The sequence below is a fragment of the Plectropomus leopardus genome, chromosome 19 (genome assembly GCF_026936395.1).
Source record: "Plectropomus leopardus strain MGB_pleo_1.0 chromosome 19, ASM2693639v1, whole genome shotgun sequence".
Taxonomy (NCBI): Eukaryota; Metazoa; Chordata; class Actinopteri; order Perciformes; family Serranidae; genus Plectropomus; species Plectropomus leopardus.
Window position 1 is genome coordinate 28588117 of NC_142194.1, and position 20708 is coordinate 28608824.

The 20708-nt window shown below is 39.9% G+C and overlaps 1 protein-coding gene across 1 annotated transcript in view; it reads right to left on the bottom strand.

The window, feature by feature from the left end:
• reep3b (receptor accessory protein 3b) overlaps nucleotides 1-20708 on the bottom strand; it is a 72757-nt gene that overhangs the window by 9003 nt on the left and 43046 nt on the right. The window contains exons 3-6 of the mRNA XM_042507327.2: nucleotides 15516-15592; nucleotides 14231-14351; nucleotides 14004-14117; nucleotides 3230-3395 (exon numbers count right to left, since the gene is read on the bottom strand). Of these exons, the coding sequence (XP_042363261.1) occupies nucleotides 3230-3395; nucleotides 14004-14117; nucleotides 14231-14351; nucleotides 15516-15592 (478 nt within the window). The remainder of the gene's footprint in view (nucleotides 1-3229; nucleotides 3396-14003; nucleotides 14118-14230; nucleotides 14352-15515; nucleotides 15593-20708) is intronic.

The window sequence follows — 20708 nt, forward strand, 5'->3', positions numbered from 1 at the left end:
ACTTGTGGTGTTTGTACTGACAAAAGTCCAATTAATCAATACGGTCATTCATAAAGTAGCAGTAGCTTTTTTCATTTCACATTTTTCAAAAATAATATCACATTACTTTTTTACGCAGATGATACTCTGTAATATATGACTTCTCACATCAGCCCAGTACATCCCAACAACGTCCCCATTTATGAAAAACTTGATGATGATCCAGTTTGGCTCCCTGCTACAAGCAGAAATAAAACGGCTGGACTGAATGTTTATGATAAGGCAGATCTACAAGTAATATGTGATGTGAAGTGAAATTTAATGTGTGAGAAACATCATTAAATGTGAAATAATTTGATTTTTTCAGTCTGGCTTCATTTCACCACCTCACCATCTGCCTTGCCAGTTTCCCCTTTCTTGACAATATGCGTATGCATGGTTCAGAGTTTTCCTACAGGTGCGCACATTCTCACACTTTTTCTCTCAGTTTGCTCTTAAAGATCACAACTCTTGGGGACTATTTTCAGTGGTAAATGAATCCACATTTTGGTGCTATAAGGTATGGTAAGGTAAGGTAAGGTAGATTTATTGGTTATTTTTTAAACAAAATTTAAAAAACAAAATTTTATTGATCCTGCTACATCTTTGGGTTGAAAGTTGAGTTGATTTGAATCAGCAGTAACTATGAAGATTCCATCTGGTTGCCTGTAGTGAGTATTTGTGACAGAAAATTAAGTGTATGCAGGATTGGGTCAAAATAAACTACAGTGTGTTCATTGTAATGAGAGTACATGTTACCCAGTGCAACAGTGTGGCACAAAGGAAGACCATCTATCTGGCTTTGATACACCCAGTGCTTATTAGTAGATGCATTTGTTGTTGGTTTGGCTCTGCACATGAAACTAAGATAAAACTAGAAAATCACCGTTGAGTCGCATGTTAGACAAAACAGAAGAGCTGAGAATCTCCAATATGTCCACCAGAGGGTGTGTGATGTCATGTGAAAGCCCTCCACAGCAGTAAGACGCATATGAAAGTGAGCGGTTAAAGGATAAAAACATCTCTTCCTTTGCCTGCCTTCATCTCTTTGCTGGAAGGCTGTACTGAATACATAACACAGTCTTTCCCCTCTCAGTATGCTAATGTTGTCTACCAGCGTCGCTTCCCTCCATCCATCCACCTCTTCTTCCAATTCACTCCTCCATCCATCCCTTACAGCTCCACTATCCTACTATACATTCATCTCAGTCCTCTCCTCCTCCTCTGCTCCCATTCTCTCGCTCTCCACGCCTCACTGACTGCCTGCGTGTGTGTGTGTGTGTGTGTGTGTGTGTGTGTGTGTGTGTGTGTGTGTGTGTGTGTGTGTGTGTGTGAGAGAGAGAGAGAGAGAGAGAGAGAGAGATAGACTGAGGGAACAGAGAGAGAGAGTGTGTCTTTGACATTCCAGCAGCATCCCACTCAACCTCATCTCATCCCCTCTGTCTGCTGGGAAGTCATCTCATACACACTCTCTCTCACACACACAGCTTTCATTGACATGCCAGCCAGCCTGCACTTCTCATCAAGCAAGGAAGGGAGGAAGGGAGGGAGCAACAAAGACAAAACAAAGAAACATAAAACCAAAATGTTAAGCTGATGTGGCTGTTAGACACCATGATGGTGCTGCAGTGATACTGACAGCACTATCTGTGTGCCTGCTGTTAGCTAGATATCCAGGCTGCTTTCACACTTGCACTTTTGTCTGGGGGTGTTTTGCCCAAAAATGTGGAAATTTGCACCATATTTCAAGACCCAAGTACAGACAAAGAGACTGTTTGTGAATCCACATGAACAGATTTTAACTCAGACAGTGTTACACTTTTTATTCCCACAAGAACATCCTCTATAGTCACTGGTGTTCTTCTCAAGTTACCTTTTCCTCTCATTGTTGAGGCCTGAGTAATATAATGTAAATGTATTAAAAGCACATGTACAGTATGTTTTTTCCAATAGGATAAACACCTGCCACAGTTCCCATTATGCTTTGAGTGATAAAAGCAAATGCACTGAGCTAGGTGTCAGCTGGAACAGATGTTCCTATATTTGGCTGAGAAGGGTCTGACTGCAGAGCTCCAGGCTCTGGCCCACCTACACCGTCGAAACCTTTGCGGTCCCGAGCTTGGAGAAGGAAGTCCAAAATTGTGTACTCCTGCCAGAGATTATCATCATCAGAATACGATAGCGTTGCTCAATAGTTGGAATAGGCCACGTGCCCTCTAGCAATATAACACCAGTGTAAAATAAAATACAACCTAATATTTCAATATAACTGCACATTATAGCTAGTAACGTAGTGTTACCCAGCAAATAACTTATACTAACCTTATGAGTCCTTACGGGTGGACCTTTTGATTATCATAATAGCATCCTTATGAGTTTGTAAACTAGCTGTGCTAATGTCACTGGCAAACTAACGTTAACATTAGCTGAAATTACATTAATTTGTTATTAGCATTAGCCTAAAATAACTCTAATGCTGTTAGCTAACTAATGTCATTTCTAGGGATGAACTGATCATATCAGAAGAATCAGTATCAGGCCCAATCAAAGTATTTTTAAACTGATTGTGACTGGATATTTTTAGCATGCCCTACCCTTTACCCAATCCTTTGTTTATATCCTCCACGTTTGCGTCAGGTATTCAGATTTTTTTCATGTTTAACTTAAGCTGCTACAGCACTTTAAATGGAACTATAAATGTTTTTACCATTACTTTACTATAATGCTGTAATAAGCACAATTGTGACTGATTTTTTATTTATTACTGATTTTATTTTATTTATTGTGACTTTGAATGTTTCAGTTCAAGTATAACACTTCTGTGAAGTGGTCTTGTGATTATATTACTCATTTATAGTGTTCTTTACTTTTACTACAATGCTACACTGAGTGGATTTGAGAGCAATTTCTGAAGACACATTTTACTTTGTTTACTTTGTTATTTTGTAAAAATTAAATTAAACCCTTAAGGAACTGTTTTGATTCAGACATTTTTTTGTACTGCATTGCAGATATACTGGAAGATATACTGCAAAAATACTGGATTGATTTGAATAACTTCAAAGTACTTGAAGTGTGCACTGTGCAGCTGAATTATTCAGGTAAATACAAGTATCTCATTAGATCGGGATCAGGGGCAAAAAAAACTTGATTGGGACACAAAAAAGACACAATGTAGTCTGTGCGTGTGTGTGTGTTTGTGTGCGTGTACCAGCTCCGTCGCCGGCGTCAGTGCTCTGAGATCTTCTGATGGCGGGGTTGGCTGAACGGGAGCTGTACTGGTAGAGCTGGTTTCCTCCTCCGTCGTCCTGCTGGCTTATCTGTGTGAGGTCGTGCATACTCAGGCTACGCAGCTTCTCTGTGATGGCCCCCTGACCCTGTGACACACACACACACACACGCAAGTCAAAATTACATCACCGGCAAACAGCACTTCAGACCTTTCAGGGATCAACAGGACAAAATCCGACACACTGATGAAGTTAATGAGTGTCAACAGAACACAGCTAACTACCAGCTTCTCCCCTCCACATTTACAGATGGTGAACAGTCTGCTGGTTGTGAATGAATATCTGGAGGGCTACAGGCTGTTTTGGGTGAGGTGAGACTTTTGTTAGTCAGAAAAAATCTCAGTTTGTTTGGTAGACAAGAATGTGATTGGCAGGGAGTTTGTTGTAAATGAGTGTGGTAATCCTCTTAATCATTGGCTTCTGTCATACAACCTAACAACTGACTGCTGCTATGAACTGATGTATGCTGCCTCACTCATCCTATCCCCTGACAAATATTCTATTGATTGAATGTAATTTGACAAGTTCACTAGAAGCAGATATAGACCAGCTGACCAGCTCTGACTGGGCTTGGTAAATCTGATGTTACATTAGGGCCACTTAGTATGTTTACATAATGTTAGAAAAAGTTGAATTATTGTGTTAGTCCAAATAAAACTGGGCTTTCGAAATACATGTTAACATGTTAGTCCGACTGAAATAGCACTAAGACAGATTGCTATAAGTTGGACTAACACACATAGTTCATGCGGTTGGGGGTTGATTTTTTCATTTATTTATACGCCTCAACTGGACCTGAACTGGCCTAGACATTACAGAGTTCCCACGGCGCCAAAGTCTGATAGCATAAACTCTTAGAACGCAGCCGGGAAAAAGCAAAGAGAAAGTAAGGCCTATGTAAAGTAAAGTAAAGTAAAGTAAAGCCAAGAGTAAATATGAAATGTGCAGCGTGGGAGAGTTATCAGTGTCATCAGTGTTCAACATGCAACCTGTTCGCTGCTTTCTAACTTGTTAAGTATTAGGCCTAATAGGTCAACCAGAAGAAGGTCAAATGGTAACTAACTGAAAGGGGGCATATCTCCACCTACCCTGGTGGCGTCAGACATACTTCTGTCAAAAAATAGATTCTCCCCCAGTGCTTGTATACTGGGACAAGGACAGTAGTCCAATTAAATGGCCCTCAGGAGCTATAACCATAGCTCCACTTAACTGTGCATGTAAACATACTGACAGACAGTCCAAACTATACCAGTACTATTGGATTGTCACTTTCTTCTGACTTGTACACAGCTGTTCTATGGCTGCAGGTCTCTTACCTCTCTCTTAAGTGAGTGATATGACTCTGCCAAAGTCAAAGACAGCTTGATAAGCAAGATATCCGCAATGCCTTTATGCTCACTTCATGTGCAGTAATTGCAACAGTTAAGGAGTAAATAAACCCTCCACTTGAGTGCCTCCTCTTTGGAATGTGAAAAAAGTTTCAAAAATGAGCAGGGCTGGGAGGTGGAGCTAAGGCATCCGTGCCTCCTCTTGATTCACAGCACCTCCCTGTCTGTTGGTGAAGGGGCAGTGACGGGGGCTCGGCTGATGATGAAGGCAGGCTCCTGATATGAGGATCAGCCAATAATTGCAATTCAACTGCAATAGCATGTTTAAACCTCTAGATGGCAATCACTATGCATATTTATACACAATACATACAATCTTAATACTTGGCACTCAAATGTCGAGAGTTGGATTTGAATCAATCAACAGATATCAACTAAATATATTGCTTCTCAACTGAAAATAGTGGTTTGAGGATTTAGTTACTCCTCAACTCTGGCTGCTTTCCATGGCATTTCAAGAGAGTCTTTAAGTCCACTGAGCTTAAATCATTTTGCTTTGAACTTGTGTTTTGGCTAAGCTGTCTGAAGTAAACCAATTCCCCACTTGGCTGTAAAAACACATTCGGTTAGGGACTTGTATGTAGATGGTTTCAGTTCACTTCAATGGCTTTAAATTTTTTCATCACAAGGTGCAATATAGCTAAAACTTTACAATTTTAACTGAACTGAAAATGAAACTTATTTTTGCATTCCTCAAAGCCTTTCTTCAAATGCTTTCTTATATATCCAGTACCTTGGGAAGTACTGAGTATACAACTCATAAAATTGTTGTATTATAATGCCCAAGTTGTATGAGAGTTTGCTAACAGATGTTTGATGGAATTTTGCTGTTGTTAAATGTGGTCCCCAAACAATCATTATTTCCACTGTTTTCCATGGAGGCATGCAAGAAAAGTTTTCTTTATTAATTCTAGGAAACGTGGCTTGATTAACTGATATGTAAATAGTCATTTTTGTGGGCGACGTGTTACTTTAACAATTGACTATAGTGTGACACAAAATATTTTTTGGAAGAATTAGTGTAGTAAAGCTGATGAATTGGTAGTGATAACAGCAACAGTGATTTTGTCTCATGGCTGGCAGTTTATAAGGTTTGTAAATAATAATATAATAATAATAGTTTATAAATCTATTACACTAAAGCTGTTCTGTCATCATTCAGAGACATACAGCCGAGACAGAGGCCTGTCTAGGGCTTTAAATGTAAGGACAGAAATGTTTTACAGGGTCCCTAATGTTAAAGATGTTCAGCCAATTCAACTTTAAATCAATGAACATGATTTCTGACTGCAGTATCCCTATGAAATGTTGTCTAACATACATACTGTAATAAAAAATGTACGTAATAAGAAATGTACATAATATAAAGATGGGATACACTGATATAAACTTACTTGAACACTGAGGCACAGAAAAATGCTGTGATCATTAGGAATATTTTTGACAAGAATCCAAATTCTAAAATGATGATGGCATCGTCATGGGCAAAAGTAACAGAGGAGGAACAAACTGAGGAGATTTTTGATCAAACATAAAGCGAGTGAAAACAGGAAGAATAAGTCAAGTGTTATGGTGAAATGAAAGGTTTCAACACAGGTACAAAAGAAAAACTCCAGACATCCAGGGATATAAATGAAGACATATGAGATTGTAGCTATTGACTTAATGTATTGTAAAATGTCGATTCTTTATCACAACACAATAAAAAAAAGAAACAAACACTAAAATTTGTCTGGTAAAAGAACAGGAATGTTTGAAAATCAAAGGATGAGGAGCACAGTGTCATGGGAGAATAATGCTGGTATGAAACTGAAAGGGAAAGTTATGTCCATGCTGCTTACACTGACTGGTTTTACCTCCCAGAGCAGCCTGCTGAAGCACACAAGCCCTGAAGAAAGAAGGATGTCAGTACAGAGAGAGAAAGAGAAAAAAAGTCACAAGAGGGTTAGCTGGTAGGCAAGCTGGGGCAACATCATCCTGAGAAAATCACAATAAAGAAAATAGAAACCTAGCAAAGTGGTTTCAGACTTTCTAAATCAGTGTACATGGTGGTTAAGCACTTAGAGCGGAAGCCCACAGAAGTGATAGTGTTCCCCAAAGGCTCCCAATATAAACAGTTCACACTTAAGCACCAATGTAAAAATCTTCCACTGCCTGAGCTGTAGCAGCAAAAACAAGCATTCTGATAACCTCTAATCAATTTAAAACACATATCAGGACTGGATTACATCAGCTGTTCAGAAATTGATATCTGAGTTTGATTAAAAAAAAAAAAGTTCAGAGGAACTACCTGCTGGTTTTGAACCAGTGATTGAGGTTGCAGCATTAAAACTTCAGAATGTCAGTTTCTAGTGAGGTTTCTGGGGAGGCATCTAGAGCACAGTCCAGTCAAGAACAACTATACAAACCTGAAGTCACTGCAGCATCACAGGCTAGCATTAACATCCAAAAACTGAATGAAGGTTTTTTGTATTTATATCTGTGTACATGGAGACATTCTGCGTGTTTTCAAGGAAGTCTCATTCATATAGTCTAGAATAACTTTGAAAAATCCAATAATGCTGAGCTAATGACGTTATTAACTCATTTAGTCAAATGTTATCAAATGTCAAATCAGTAGTTTGTAATTTGTGGTATTTTGTGTGTATAAACTTCACCGTGTTGTTGTTTAAATATATTTCTATATGCACTTTTACAATATATATCTATATTTGTACATAGTAATGACATGTTTATAGTAGTAAAGTAATGTGTTAACCTTCCTGTGCTTTGTTGTCTGTGTTTTTAGCTATATGTGTATTTTTGTTTGGATACATTGAGAGCAACAAAAGACCAGAGTCAAATCTAATGCATGTGCACCCATACTGTGGCTATTAAAGCTGATTCTAACTCCGTTTTATGAAATGTAACATATTTCAGATTGTCATCATAATTAACCAGGGACGCACAGTTGGTGCCTCACAGATGGAAGGTGCTGTCCAGAGACATGCAGGTTAGGTTGACTGGCGACTCCAAGGCTACATCCACATTACTCTGTTTTAAATTGAAGACAGTCTTTAAACAAAAACGATCCCCATCCATAAGAACGTTTTAGGAACATTGAAGCTTTAATCTCCATCGATACTAACACGCCTTAAACACATATTACATGACCACTCAGGTACACTGTGCATGTGCCAGCTAGTGTCAACAGGATGCTCCTGTGGTCGCCTTAACTGAAGACAGATCTATAAGACCGAAAACAGCCAAGTTAAAATAACGTCAGGTAAGCGAGGCTCATAGATACATTCAGGCTTATGAAGCACATTTTCTTCCAGAAAATGGTCACATGATTTGGGCATGACAAATCAGACAAGGACATGTCATGGTTTATAACAGCCAATGAGAAAGCAAACAGGGGTGTCAATGTCAGCGTTTCTAAACCCCTCCATTTCAGCCCGGCAGCGCGCGAGTTTCCATAATAAAATGCCTTTCCAAACTACTCCATTTTAGGGCTGCTTAAACACCCTCTAGTGCTTGGCTGAAACATAGCAATACTGATGCGTCTTAAATTTAAAATGGAGTGACGTAGATGTAGCCTACATAGCCTGTATGTGTGAGTATGAGCGGGAATGGCGGTCTGTCTCTATGTGTCAGCCATGTGATTGGACGGCGACCTGTCTAGGTTGCACCATGCCAAACATATTTGAATCAGTGGCTGTATGTACACATGGATGCCATAACAGCTTCCCAAAAGTGAAGCCAAAACATCTCATGTGCTCCTAGTGTCTGGCTGCAGTCCAGATCATAAACCCCAACCCCTCCATTTCAGCAGACGAGACAAAATCTTAACTAAAAATTCAAATTACAAGTCAAATAAACTTTTCCCAAAGATGGTTTGTTGTCATTTAAGGTGGTTCCTGTTGTGCTGATGTATGTTCAAGTGTTCTAATTTGGTTTTGTTGCTATAAAACGGGTGTGTGATGTAATGACTGACAGCTGTGATTGACCTTGATACCACGGCTACACTTGCAAATCACTAATGTGCAGATATCACCAGCAAATTACGTCATCAATGTAAGATGGCAATGCCCATATACAGCATATTTGGGCTTGAGTTTTGCACAGTGTGAGGAACATGTACGTTTTGAACCCTGACACACTGATTCAGGTGGGGTGTACTGGCTGCAGGTGTGAAACGAGGGTGTGACCAGAAGTGAGTCTTGGCAGAGTTATCACTCAGACAATTGAAGGGAGCAGTTAGAAAAGACAAGTTGAGCTTCTCCACACCTGTAGAGGCATCACAGATGTAACTGAAATTTGCCTCAGGCTAAATGAACGTCGATATGCATGTGTGCTGCATGCATAACATAGGTGGCTGCATATTGCTGCGTGAAATGCTTGGGTCTCTGGAGTTTCTCACTCAATAAAATCACATGCTAAAAAGGCTGGCTACACATGGTCTAAATGCTGAGCTGCATTTGTAAACCAAACTGCGGCTCCAGTCTCTGTTGAGATCTTTCAGAGTGCTCTCTGAGCTGCTTCCTCTGCTCTCTAGGGCAGCTTCAGACGGCTGGATTTTATGTACGATGCAGCTGCTCATATTGTACAAGCCAAGGTTAATCAAATTCCTGCATAAAACACAAAAAGCTTTTAAAGGATTTGAAATAGCATTGTGACCTAAAACTGATGATAAATCACAGAGGGTGAGGAGAGAAGAGAGAAACAATAAAGACAAGGAGAGGCAGTAGAAATAAAGGGAACGAAAGAGATAAAGAGAGAGAAAGGGACAAATAAAAAGACACACAAAGCATGGCAAAGAGAGGGAGAGGGATGGGGGAGAGGGGAGGGGGAGAGAAAGCAGGAGACTGGAATGTTGGAGGGTGAGAGAGAGGCGCAGCTCTGAAGCAGCGATTAATGACATGTTTAATGTTAGCAGAGACAGGAGGGCTTTTAGACCGCTGTCTCTATAAGGACATATTCACAACAGTTAAGTTAACCCTTTGAAACCTGAGGCCACATCACTTTTCATGTGCTACATTCAAACGCATTTACAAGTATTTAAGCCTGCGCACACTGAGAACATTGGTTTGCTTTCTTTCTAAAACATGAGGAAAAAAAGCGACGCGCAACATGGCAAGAAATTTTCCAGAAATTGCAGAAAAGCTAATCAAGCTAATTTGCACAGGTTTGGATCAACATCAGTTTTCTTATGCTGCGCTCAGATGTCATATACAAGCTGTTTAACCCCTTGAAACTTGAGCAAGTTGGTTTGATTTCTTTTGAAAACATAGGGGAGAGCAGTGAGCGACTTGGCAAGAGAAGTCCCATACACTGCAAGAAATTAGTAAAAGGTGACAAAAAATAGATGATTCTTTTTAAAAGGGAATAAAATTTTAAAATAAAAAATGTACACAGAACTATATTCATAATTATTACAATTATGTGTTTACAATTATGTTACAGAAAAAAAGGACACATACATTTTGTCAAATTTTCAGCATTTTTATGGGTCATTTTCTGTTGCAAATTTTTAGGTATTTTTCTTGTTACTTTTTACTTATTTCTCAATAATTTTTGGGCCATGTGGTGTCAAGTCTCTCATTGCCATCTCCCCTTGTTTATGCAAGAAATAAAACCAATTTGCTAACTATTCCTTAGTTCATATAGTCACATCCATGGCACTGACTCTGACGCACATTTCCTTTGTTACACTTCTAGTTATTCATTCTTCAAGGGTTTTTATTAGAAGGGACTCTGTGGCTACATTTAAGTCCAACACAAACTAAATGAATTAAAGAGTAAGAGTGGCCCAGTTTTCAAAGGAGTGACACTGAAGAGCTTGTGAACCAGAGGACATTAGTAGAAATGTCATTCTCTGTCCTGTGGCATTTTACAAAGGCTAATTTTACTGAGACCTCCTAATGGCTCCTGACTGCTGAAAGAATAGAATGTTCATGTCTATGTACATCCAAACATTATATTCAGTTTCAGAAACCTGGATGAGGAGAAATCTGCTCCTGGTCCTTGCTATCAATGATTGCAAGACTACAGAAACTAGGATACTGATCTTGGTTTCTGATCACCGTCTGCCATGCATGCAGGTGCATCCTCAAATAGAGTAAGAAATGAATTATGACAAAAACATTTCTATTATTACACTGATACTAGTGATGCAGAGAAAAACAGAAATATTGCTCTTATCTTCCATACAGCACAATCACAAGTGAACTGGGCTCATCCTCAACTGCTCGTGTATGTCAGTCAGTGTAGCATTGCTGCTTGCAGTCAGAAGATGTTCTGGCTCATGGGATGTAGACTGCAGGTATAAAGCCTGCTATTGGCTCAGATGCTACATGCAACTGGTCATGACAAACCTCTCTCCACACATCATTTTGCCGCTAAAACAACAGCAACAACTGCCAAGCTAATAACCAACACGCTAAAATGCCTTTCAGTATTTTATGTGGGGTTTTCTTTTGTGGGGATTGAGCCATTTTAATTTCAGGGCTCGCCTCGCCAGCAAAACAAGTTCCCTCCCGACATTATTGTGAAAAGGCACCTTGGCTGCATCCTTGGTGTAGCAGTGGCTGGCAGGACTAATCAATAACCTGCATAATGTTCAAACATGCAGACATGGAAATGAATAATCAGGCTTTTCTATGGCTGTGCTAGACTTGGCTGGGGTGCAACTTGTTATACAATGACAAGGGTGTGGACGACTGCTTCAATGGAGAGCCACAGGGTGTGAGGACACAGGTGTGAGCCTGAATTTCTAAAATAGAACTGTAGCCGGTAACAGAGAGGCCGTGATGAACTTTGATTTAGTCTTTTCACGAAATGTTGTCAGAGACAGTAACGGGACTCTCCACCTTTGGATTCAATCATGACAAGCATGTATAATTTTGAACCCCACGAAACCTGAGCAACCAATCAATCTCATATCAAAAACATGTAAGATGATGAACAGCTTCACTAGAAATTACCCAAAATCTGCAAGGAACTAGTAAAACGTTATAAGAAAATTACTTGAAAATTATCGCACAAACAAAAAATAAGAAAAATGGTTTAAAAAACAAAAGCTGCCGCCGATCTACGCTGGCATGAGCAAAATGTGTCGATTTCTGATCTAATATGAACCAGGTGGTATGAAATGAGCAGGTTTGCCTACTGTTCCATGAAAACATACAATCACGCTTGTGATCAAGCCTCAAAACCATGTAAACTTCATCAAATACTGGAAGTTTCTTCCTTCACAATCTTCCCTTTTAACATTTTCCTCTTTTTAATTTTTGAGTTTCACCGCTTTACTCTTTCTCTCAATTTGAAAATTTTATCATAAAAGGTACAGTATGTAAATGTGTTATTGGAATGACACACAAGGACCAAAAAGGTAAAAATGTTGAAAGCCTGGAGCTGATAGAGACAGCACATTTGTCTTTTTCTGTTCAGTGTCTGGAGCCAAGCTACATGATCCACCTCAAAAAGGTCAACTTTGTTTGCTTTTACTTGTTTTTCTTCAAAAATAAAACAAATCACGAATCACACATCACACTAAATCTGTGCCGGACAGCCTGTGCTGTGAATGTGGCTCTAGTAACTTGACTTTGTGTTTAAAAGTAGATTCCCACTGTCTGGGGTTACCTCAGTGCAGAGAAGACAGGAGATCAATAGGGATTATCTGACACGCTTGGGTATTCACGCAATGCTGATGAAACCAGCTTGAACACACTTCATTTACACTGACTCTGCAGCGAGTGCTAGCTGCAGGACAATACGGCCCCGTGGAGACTCACTCACACTAGATACATTTGCATGAACACAATGCTTCAGATAGTATCTCCTCTTTGATTTGATTCAGGATGTAACATGTAATGTAACTCTCTTGCATTCTTTTACACACCAATAGCACTATTTCTGTCAGTGGTTTCTTGTGTGTGGTTTAGCGAGCCAAGTGAGTACATTCTGTACCAACAGGCTGACTTTAACCAAACAATCTGCTGGACTGATTTACTGCATCAACAGGTAAAGCTCTAGTCCTTGCAGTTTCATTACAGATTCAGATAGGAAATAGAATGAAGAAAATGACTTTCAACATGTTTATCCTTCTCAGTTCAGACCATGATGTTACAGAGAGGGAACAGAAAGCCATGGCATTCATGGGAAATGTCCCTTGGCCTAATCCCATTTCTTATTTTTACCTCTACCCCTCGTTTTCGAGTGCTTCTTTGGGGTAGTGGTTGAAATCTTTCCCTTTTAGGGCTGGACCCAAATCCGACTATTAGAATATTCATGAATTGGGTAGGAACTTGGTTTTCATTGTAGACATTTGAATCTTTTTTTTTTGCAGAGGATGAATACCATTTCAGTGTTTGTGATCCTGCTGCTGCGCCTGTCACACACACAGTGACGAAATGATAACTTTGCCTAACGGTTACTAACAGGTTTATTGACTGAGTCGAGCCATTTTAATTGACAAACATTAAAGTGTCACAAAGCTATCAAGCTCGCGGAGGCACACTGGGCTCTCTGTCACGTTACACTGAAGCTCCGTGGCGCACAGAGTCTCTCTCTCACCTGACGCAGGTCTCTCCACACCTTACTGTGAAGCCGTGGAGTGCGAAGTCTCAAGACCCAAGACCCCGATACTTGGGCTAATGTTAGCAACCAGTGCTCCTAGCCTGTCAGTCTGCACTGATATTAGCACAGCGCTAACAAGTACAGCAACTTTGTGGCTGGACTGTGGCTGGACTGTGGAATGTTGGGCGTCATATGCCATCAAAAGGGAAGGGGGGACTTCCCTGCATAAATCAGCCATAACAATGTAATGTTTGCTAGCTTTCTGGCTACTACGACATTGGCTAGAACCATCATACACTTAAAGAACATTAAACTAAGATAATACGGTGGTTATTTTAATGATTAAATCTTAAATAATGAAGAACATACATTATGGGTTTCTTCTTTTGCTTGTGCAACCATCTTGAAGATGATTTCTCATAACACTCAATTTGGAGTGCGCCATGTGGCCCCTTCATCCTACACCTCTATCCCAACAATTATTGGGACACCCTACCCCTAAATGTGAACAAGCAAAAGAAACAGGTAAGAGCTAAGTGGTGGGGGAAGAGGGTGAATTGGGTTTAGGCCTTGCTTTCATGAAATACCACAAGAGAGCGATATAGGGCACAAATTGCTACTCAGTCATGCTAATGTGAATTTTTAATAAATATTAGAAGCCAAATTAACTAAATCGACAATAAAAGTAATAAAAAAGTAAGTAAACAAATATCATACAGAATGTAGAGTAGAAGCCAGAGACACTTGCCTTGACAGCTGCAGTGACAGCGGCGGTGGCTGCGATGCTCAGTCCCTGCTTGCCAAAGTTGACCATGGTCTCATAGCTCCTCTCTCTGGCCTGCACAATATACTCATCTATTTCCTGCAGGGAGATGATCAATAACAGTTCCAGTAGACAGTTTAATAAAGTGCAAAGTAGTGTGACTCTAATGTTGTCAACAATAGATACATGGATGGATGGATAGGTGATCTTACCCTCTCTCTGGAGGACAGCAGAGGGTGCAGACACTTCCTGTAAATGAGACTTGCTCCTCTGGTGTAGGGGGACAGCAGCCAGATCACAAAGGCTATCTTCAGCTCATAGTACAGGGGAAACCTGGACACATGCACACACAAACACAGAGAGCGCACCCCTACATTAATACAGGCTGACATTAAACCTTTGAAAACTGGAGTGACATCACATTTCTTATGCTGTTTTCAGAAAGCTTTCACAAGAATTTAACCCTTTGAAACCTGGGCAAACCATGGTGCAATTTCTATCAAAGACAGGGCAAACTAGATATAGTGCCATGGGGTTTACAACCACGTCTTTGAAAACATGGATGCTTCACACACATCTTTCAACCCAGCAGCACAGAAAATCTCTACAATCTGCATGGTTTCAAGGTGGACGACAGAGTTTCTTGAGTTGGCCAAAAACATGTAATCAGTTTAACCGTAACTCCAAGTTAAAGTTTTTGCCAAATTTGAAAAAAAAATCCCTTAATGTTTTCTTGAGATATAACTTTCACAAGAATGAGACTGAGGAGGACGCAAATAAATAAATAAATAAATGTATAATGATCACTTTGGTTTTTTTTTAACTTTGTATTTCTTTTTCTCTTTTTGTTTGTTATGTTTTCAATTAATTATCAGGAAATTTCATTCTAACTTTTACAAATGTGTTGCTAATTTTAGGGTCATTTCTTTTTTTGTTGCTCATTGCCTTCTTCCCATGTTTTTGAAATAAATCAAGCCAATTTGCTCAGGTTTCAAAAGGTTAACTCTTTTTAAAGAGACAGATCACCCAAAAATCAAAAACACATTTTTCTCTCTAACCTGTAGTATTATCGATCAATCTACATAGTTATGGTGTGAGATGCTGCGTGTTGGACATATCGGCCTTGGAGATTTCTTCCTTCTCTCCAAATAATGAAAATAGATGTTACTCGGCACATGGCGAGAGCCAAAAATATTTACAAAAATTCAGGAGCATTGTTTTTCTGCGGTTTTACAACAAGCAAGTTCCTGTCAGTTCTCCTTATAATTCTTCAGTCATTCTCATTGCTACGTGACTTTATTTAATACACAAGTTAACACTTAAACTCCATACATCAACATAATTTATAGCAGTAAGAACATTTCCACTTGTAATAGAATCCTACCATCACCAAAACATAGAGTACATATGAGCTGAGACAATAAGTTTAAATTTGAATAAGTTTGAATAAGTGAACATATCTTTTGTGTAGGTGTGAACTGTAGGTGAGTAACTCACCATGCCAGTGTGAGGTCAGTGATGGTCTCCACCACCGTGTAGAGGGCAAACACGATCCAGTACATCATCCATCGCACCTACACAGACACGTACAAAAAGAAAGAACACTCATCAATAGAGCACAACTCATAAGAAAAGCTTCACCGCCTTCATATGGAACAATGAGCATGCTCGACTGTGTCTCCTCTACCTACAGAACAATCCTGGAAGGCTTCGACTGCCGAATGAAATTTTATTACTGGGCAGTAGGGCTGCAACAGTTCATGTAATCACCATCACTGTACACTTGGTTTGTGATCTGGTGCACACAGAATACACAGTATGTAGACTGATGCAAGTTACGTGGAATCATCGCTCACGAGCACTGATTACAGGCAGAGCTGGAAGATCCTCCCACAGATTCTCTGGGGGCTGTCTTGTGGTGCAAAATACACAGAAACATACCAAACAACATGGTGCAGGAGGAAGAGAAAATATTGTTTTATGTGACAATGACTGGATTAGTTGAATGAAAAGTAATTTCATTCTCTTGATCAGAGGACCCATACAGACTGAGAAAAATCTAAATATTAGAGGGATGGACACATATTCGACCTTCATGACCACTTCAGGGGAAGGAAGTCACCAATTTAATTTCATCACTCTTTTTTACCATGCCACTTGCTCATGGTTTCACTAAATTGATTAAATCAATTATTTGGACATTTCTCGGTTTTTAGGGCATTTCTTGGATTTAAGAACATTTCTTGGATTTTCAGAAATTTCTTGGCTTTAAGGATGCTTTGAGAAGTTTTCAACATTTCTAGGATTTTACAACATTTCTAGAATTTAAGGACATTTCTAAGATTCTAAGACAATTCTAAGATCTTAGGATGTTTTTATGATTTTACAATATTTGTAGGATTTTATGACATTTCTAGGATTTTTGGACATTAGGGGACTAGCTAGGACCTCTGTTGGGGGTTGTGGGGGATCCTCCACTGGCACTTTTTTGATAAACAAGCTCTACTTTGATGCTGTTTTATCCACTCTGGCACCTTAAAATTCCCAGTGTGAATCAATTTATTTTTATTGTCAATTAGAAAATGGTTGAGGGGCCACTAAGCACCCTAACAGGGGCCAGATTTGGCCCCGCGGGCTGCAAGTTCAGTATCACTTGGTTACACCCTCACCAGGAAGTTCAGCTTTCTGCTGTCATATACTATTTTGTCAGCACAGAGATTCCAGCTTGTTGCTTGTTAATGTGTACGTATATATTCTTCTGTTTCCTTGTCTATAATTACACTGAGCATGCTTAAACAGGAGGAAGGGTTTTAGTAAATGTGCTTTTAGTTTATTCAAAATGAACAGAAAGCCAGTAAACATAGTTTTGGATTAAAAAAAGAACTCGGTAAGAGTTACAAAATGAAGTTTTTATGATTTTTCACACCCCTATACCTCTAAGGTCAGTTGTACTGATCTCTCCCTCTCCCTCTCCCTCTCCCTCTCTCTCTCTCTCTCAGGGCTTTCCAGGCTCTTGTGGCTGGATTTCCATATCAAAGCCAGCGGTAGACGGTGGCAGGCGGGCAGACGGTCACATGGCAGGCTGTGGTATTAGCCAGACCCGGCCACTGCCGCATGACTGAACACACACTGACACCAGCTAATGAAATGTCAGTGTGTGTGTGAGAGAGAGAGTGAGTGTGTGAGGGAGTAAAGTCTGTTTGAGAGAGGGAGAACAAGAGAGAGGCAAGACACACACATTCAACTGTCTCTCTCTCTCTCTCACACACACGCACGCACGCACACACACACACACAGAGTCACACACACACTCCTGCAGTCTGACTCGCATTACTGCTGGACTGGTTAATTGGTGACCTCATCGTGAACCTTCCACACACACACACACACACACACACACACACACACACACACCCACACACACACACACACACACACACACACACACACACACACACACACACACACACACACACACACACACAGAGGCTTGCGGAATGATAAATGTAAAGAGGGGAGAGAGTGAAACACTGAGCTGGTGAGATGGAGAGCACGTCTAATTTATATGTTTCAATCCACTTGTGCCTCGGCTCCCTCTGTCTCTTGTCCACCTCTCCCTTTCATCTTCCACTTCATGCCCTCTTCTCTCTCTCTCCATCTCTCACAGCATTTTTTCTCTCTTTCCCTCCCTCCTTCATCTCATCAGTAGGGAGGACATTAAGACGTGACCTCAGTGAAATATACAGCAGCCATTTTGCCTTCCTGAGGCAAGGCAGACATTTACTGGCCCTTTCTGTGAATAACTGCCTTCCATTAAAAGAGAAAGGGAAAAAAACACCTGACATCAGCTCTTTACACCCACTGGGCCCACTGGTAGAGCTAAACTTGGTCAACTGAGCATGAAGACTGAACTGGGCAGCAAGGGAGACTGACCAATAGGGGGCAGATGAATGACACATCACCAACCGACAACTTTCATTTCAGCTGAACAACTCTGCAAATTTCAAAAGGGTAAATACTGTTTATGTTGATTTTTTTTTATTTCTTTGGCTTTTTTCCTTTTGAGGTTCAACTGTTTGGAGTGCTCCTTCAGTTTCTTTATTGTACCTTCACTTGAGTTTTATCAGAACAGTTTTGATGCCAAATATTATTTCACAACTGAGGAAACTGATGGCATTGACAGCAGGTGTATCACATTAAACATGGATTTCACTAGTCCTTCCCCTTTGGCTCTTCGATGGTCGGGCCTGATACCCTGGACATCAGCGACTAGCCATTGTCTTTTTTTTTTTTTGAATATTGATTTAATTTCATTTTTTGCTTATATTATTTTATTTTATTTACCTTTGTTAACTTATTTATTTTCCTCAATGCTTCTGCTTATTCTTGTTGCTAGGCACTACCATATAATATTCTGTTTGGAATTGTTATATTTTTTTGGTTTTCTGTCCTCCAATTCTTGCTGTGTGTTTCTGCTATGTTGCGCTTCCACTGGCCACTTGAGGTGTGTGGGGTAGGATGGGGTTGGAATGAAAGAGGATTGTGGTAGAGGGTCTGATAAGTCTTTGAAAAAAAAGAAGAAAACATTGTCTGTTTTCTATTTTCTCTATGTACCACCTAATTGTTTCAATAAAACATTAGAGTATGAAAAGTATGATTTCACTGATATAAAGAGAGTCCCCATATAAAACTGGGCTGTCTCTGCAGTAGAGAGAGACAAATACTTTTGAAATTGGGGCTATATGACCAAAGTAATCAGAGAAAAGGGACAATTTGGTTTAAGAGGAAGAAAACCTACAAGTACCAGAATGCTATGTGCTTTAACAGACCAATGAACGCTCCCGCTGATGGGTGACGTAATGTGGACTGGTCCATATGAAACAATGGCAACCAGCCGGATCTTACATTACAGTTAAACAGTAAGTTTAAGTATGTCTCTGAAAACATTTGAGGTGAGAAATATGCAACTCAGTAACAGAATCTTGATTTGTATTTGATCAGCTGTATTTTATCAGAAATTTCTGCTTGGTTTTTCCTGTTCAATATTTGTTTTTGTTTTTTTGCCTCCGTTTTTACTGTACATGAAGCAGAATGACACCCACTTCCTGTTCATAAACTCACCATTACAGCAAAACAGGGCATTATAATACGTCTCTGAAAACATTTTAGGAGAAAAATAGCCAGTGCAGAAACATAAGCTTGATTTACATTTGATCAGCACTGCCTTGTTTTAGCATTTAATTGGATTTCGGTCGAAATTTGAAAGACAGATAGATTGGCAGGTATGTCTCTTGATCTGCTGTCTACTCTTTGTGTCCGTTGTGGCAGCATGGTTGGCAGGCAAAATGAAAATGTGGAAGTACAGCCTGTAGTTCGAGCAACAGCCCTGAGAGCCGGTGAAACATCATTTGGCGGAGTTTCGCCAGGTGGAAGGAAGGATATCCAGGCACTGATAAGATGGAGGGAAGTTTCCCACCGCTCATCTAAACACACTATCCACGCTTGTTTGATACAAAGCTGGTTTAAAATTGGAAAAGTATTCCTTTAATTCTAATCATCGTAATTTGTGTTCATTCATGTTGCAATTAGAGCTAACGTGTGATCCAAATAAGTCCAGAAGCAGAGTATCCTTTAACATATGAGGAGTTGCCTAAATTGACACAGAAAATAAATCTGTACACTGTATCTAAAATTAGCTCTTTCTGCTTTCTGTGGTTTAAGCGGTAACAACACAGGCCATCAGACAAGTCTGCCTAAGTCAGGCTGGGATCCAAACCGCTCAGCACAGAGGCCCATTTATCTGACACAGAGTGGAGTCAAACAGTGTAGCCCAAAGGCTCTCACAGGTACGTTTGGTTTTCCCATGTTTTTGTGTCTAAGTGAGTAAAAGGAAAAATCATTTTTGAAATTGGCTCAGTATTGAGTGAGACTGCTGCAGACGGCAGCGCCAAAACAGTCTGCAATGGGGCATGTTTGCACCGTCAGTTGGTGTCCACTAAAAGTGCTTCTTTTTGCCACTGACAGTTTGTTCTCATACGTTTCTGACAACTTATTGAAAGTATCCCTAGAGATACAGACCTTTATGTTAAAGAGTACGAGCCATTTGGTTGAACCAGATAAAGCCCCAAAGTCGCTATCACAGAAGTCACCAGTAACGGATTACATAATAAAAAACTTTTCTCCATTTCTGAAACACTTTGCCAATATTGACACGTTTAATTTGTTTATTGTGGGACTTTCCTTTAGACTCTTTGATATAACGCCTGAGCCACACTGCCTGCGTGGAGGGCACATATGTGTCACCGAACCTGTTGTTTTGCTTTTTGGCGGCTATGTTAACAGGTTAGAGTAGCCACACTGCAGGTTTGAGCAGTGCTGTTTAGTTTCAGCTGCTGTTCAGGCTAGGCTGCTCCTTAGCCACAGAAAATCTAGAGAAATGTCTAGAGAAATACCTCTCCTTTCTGCATGATGCGTGTAGTTTTCAGCAAAAATAGACTTTGAAAATGTTGTTTTGATAATTAAATGGACATTATACCCCCCTACTACGGTTTCAATGTCTTTATCTGCCACAGACGTGAGGACATACAAACAAATATCTTTTACACAAACTTGATGTTTCTGTTTCAAAATAACAGCCCTCTATGTTTCTGTTAAAAGCATCCCTTTAGTTGTTAACACAGGGCCTTTTAT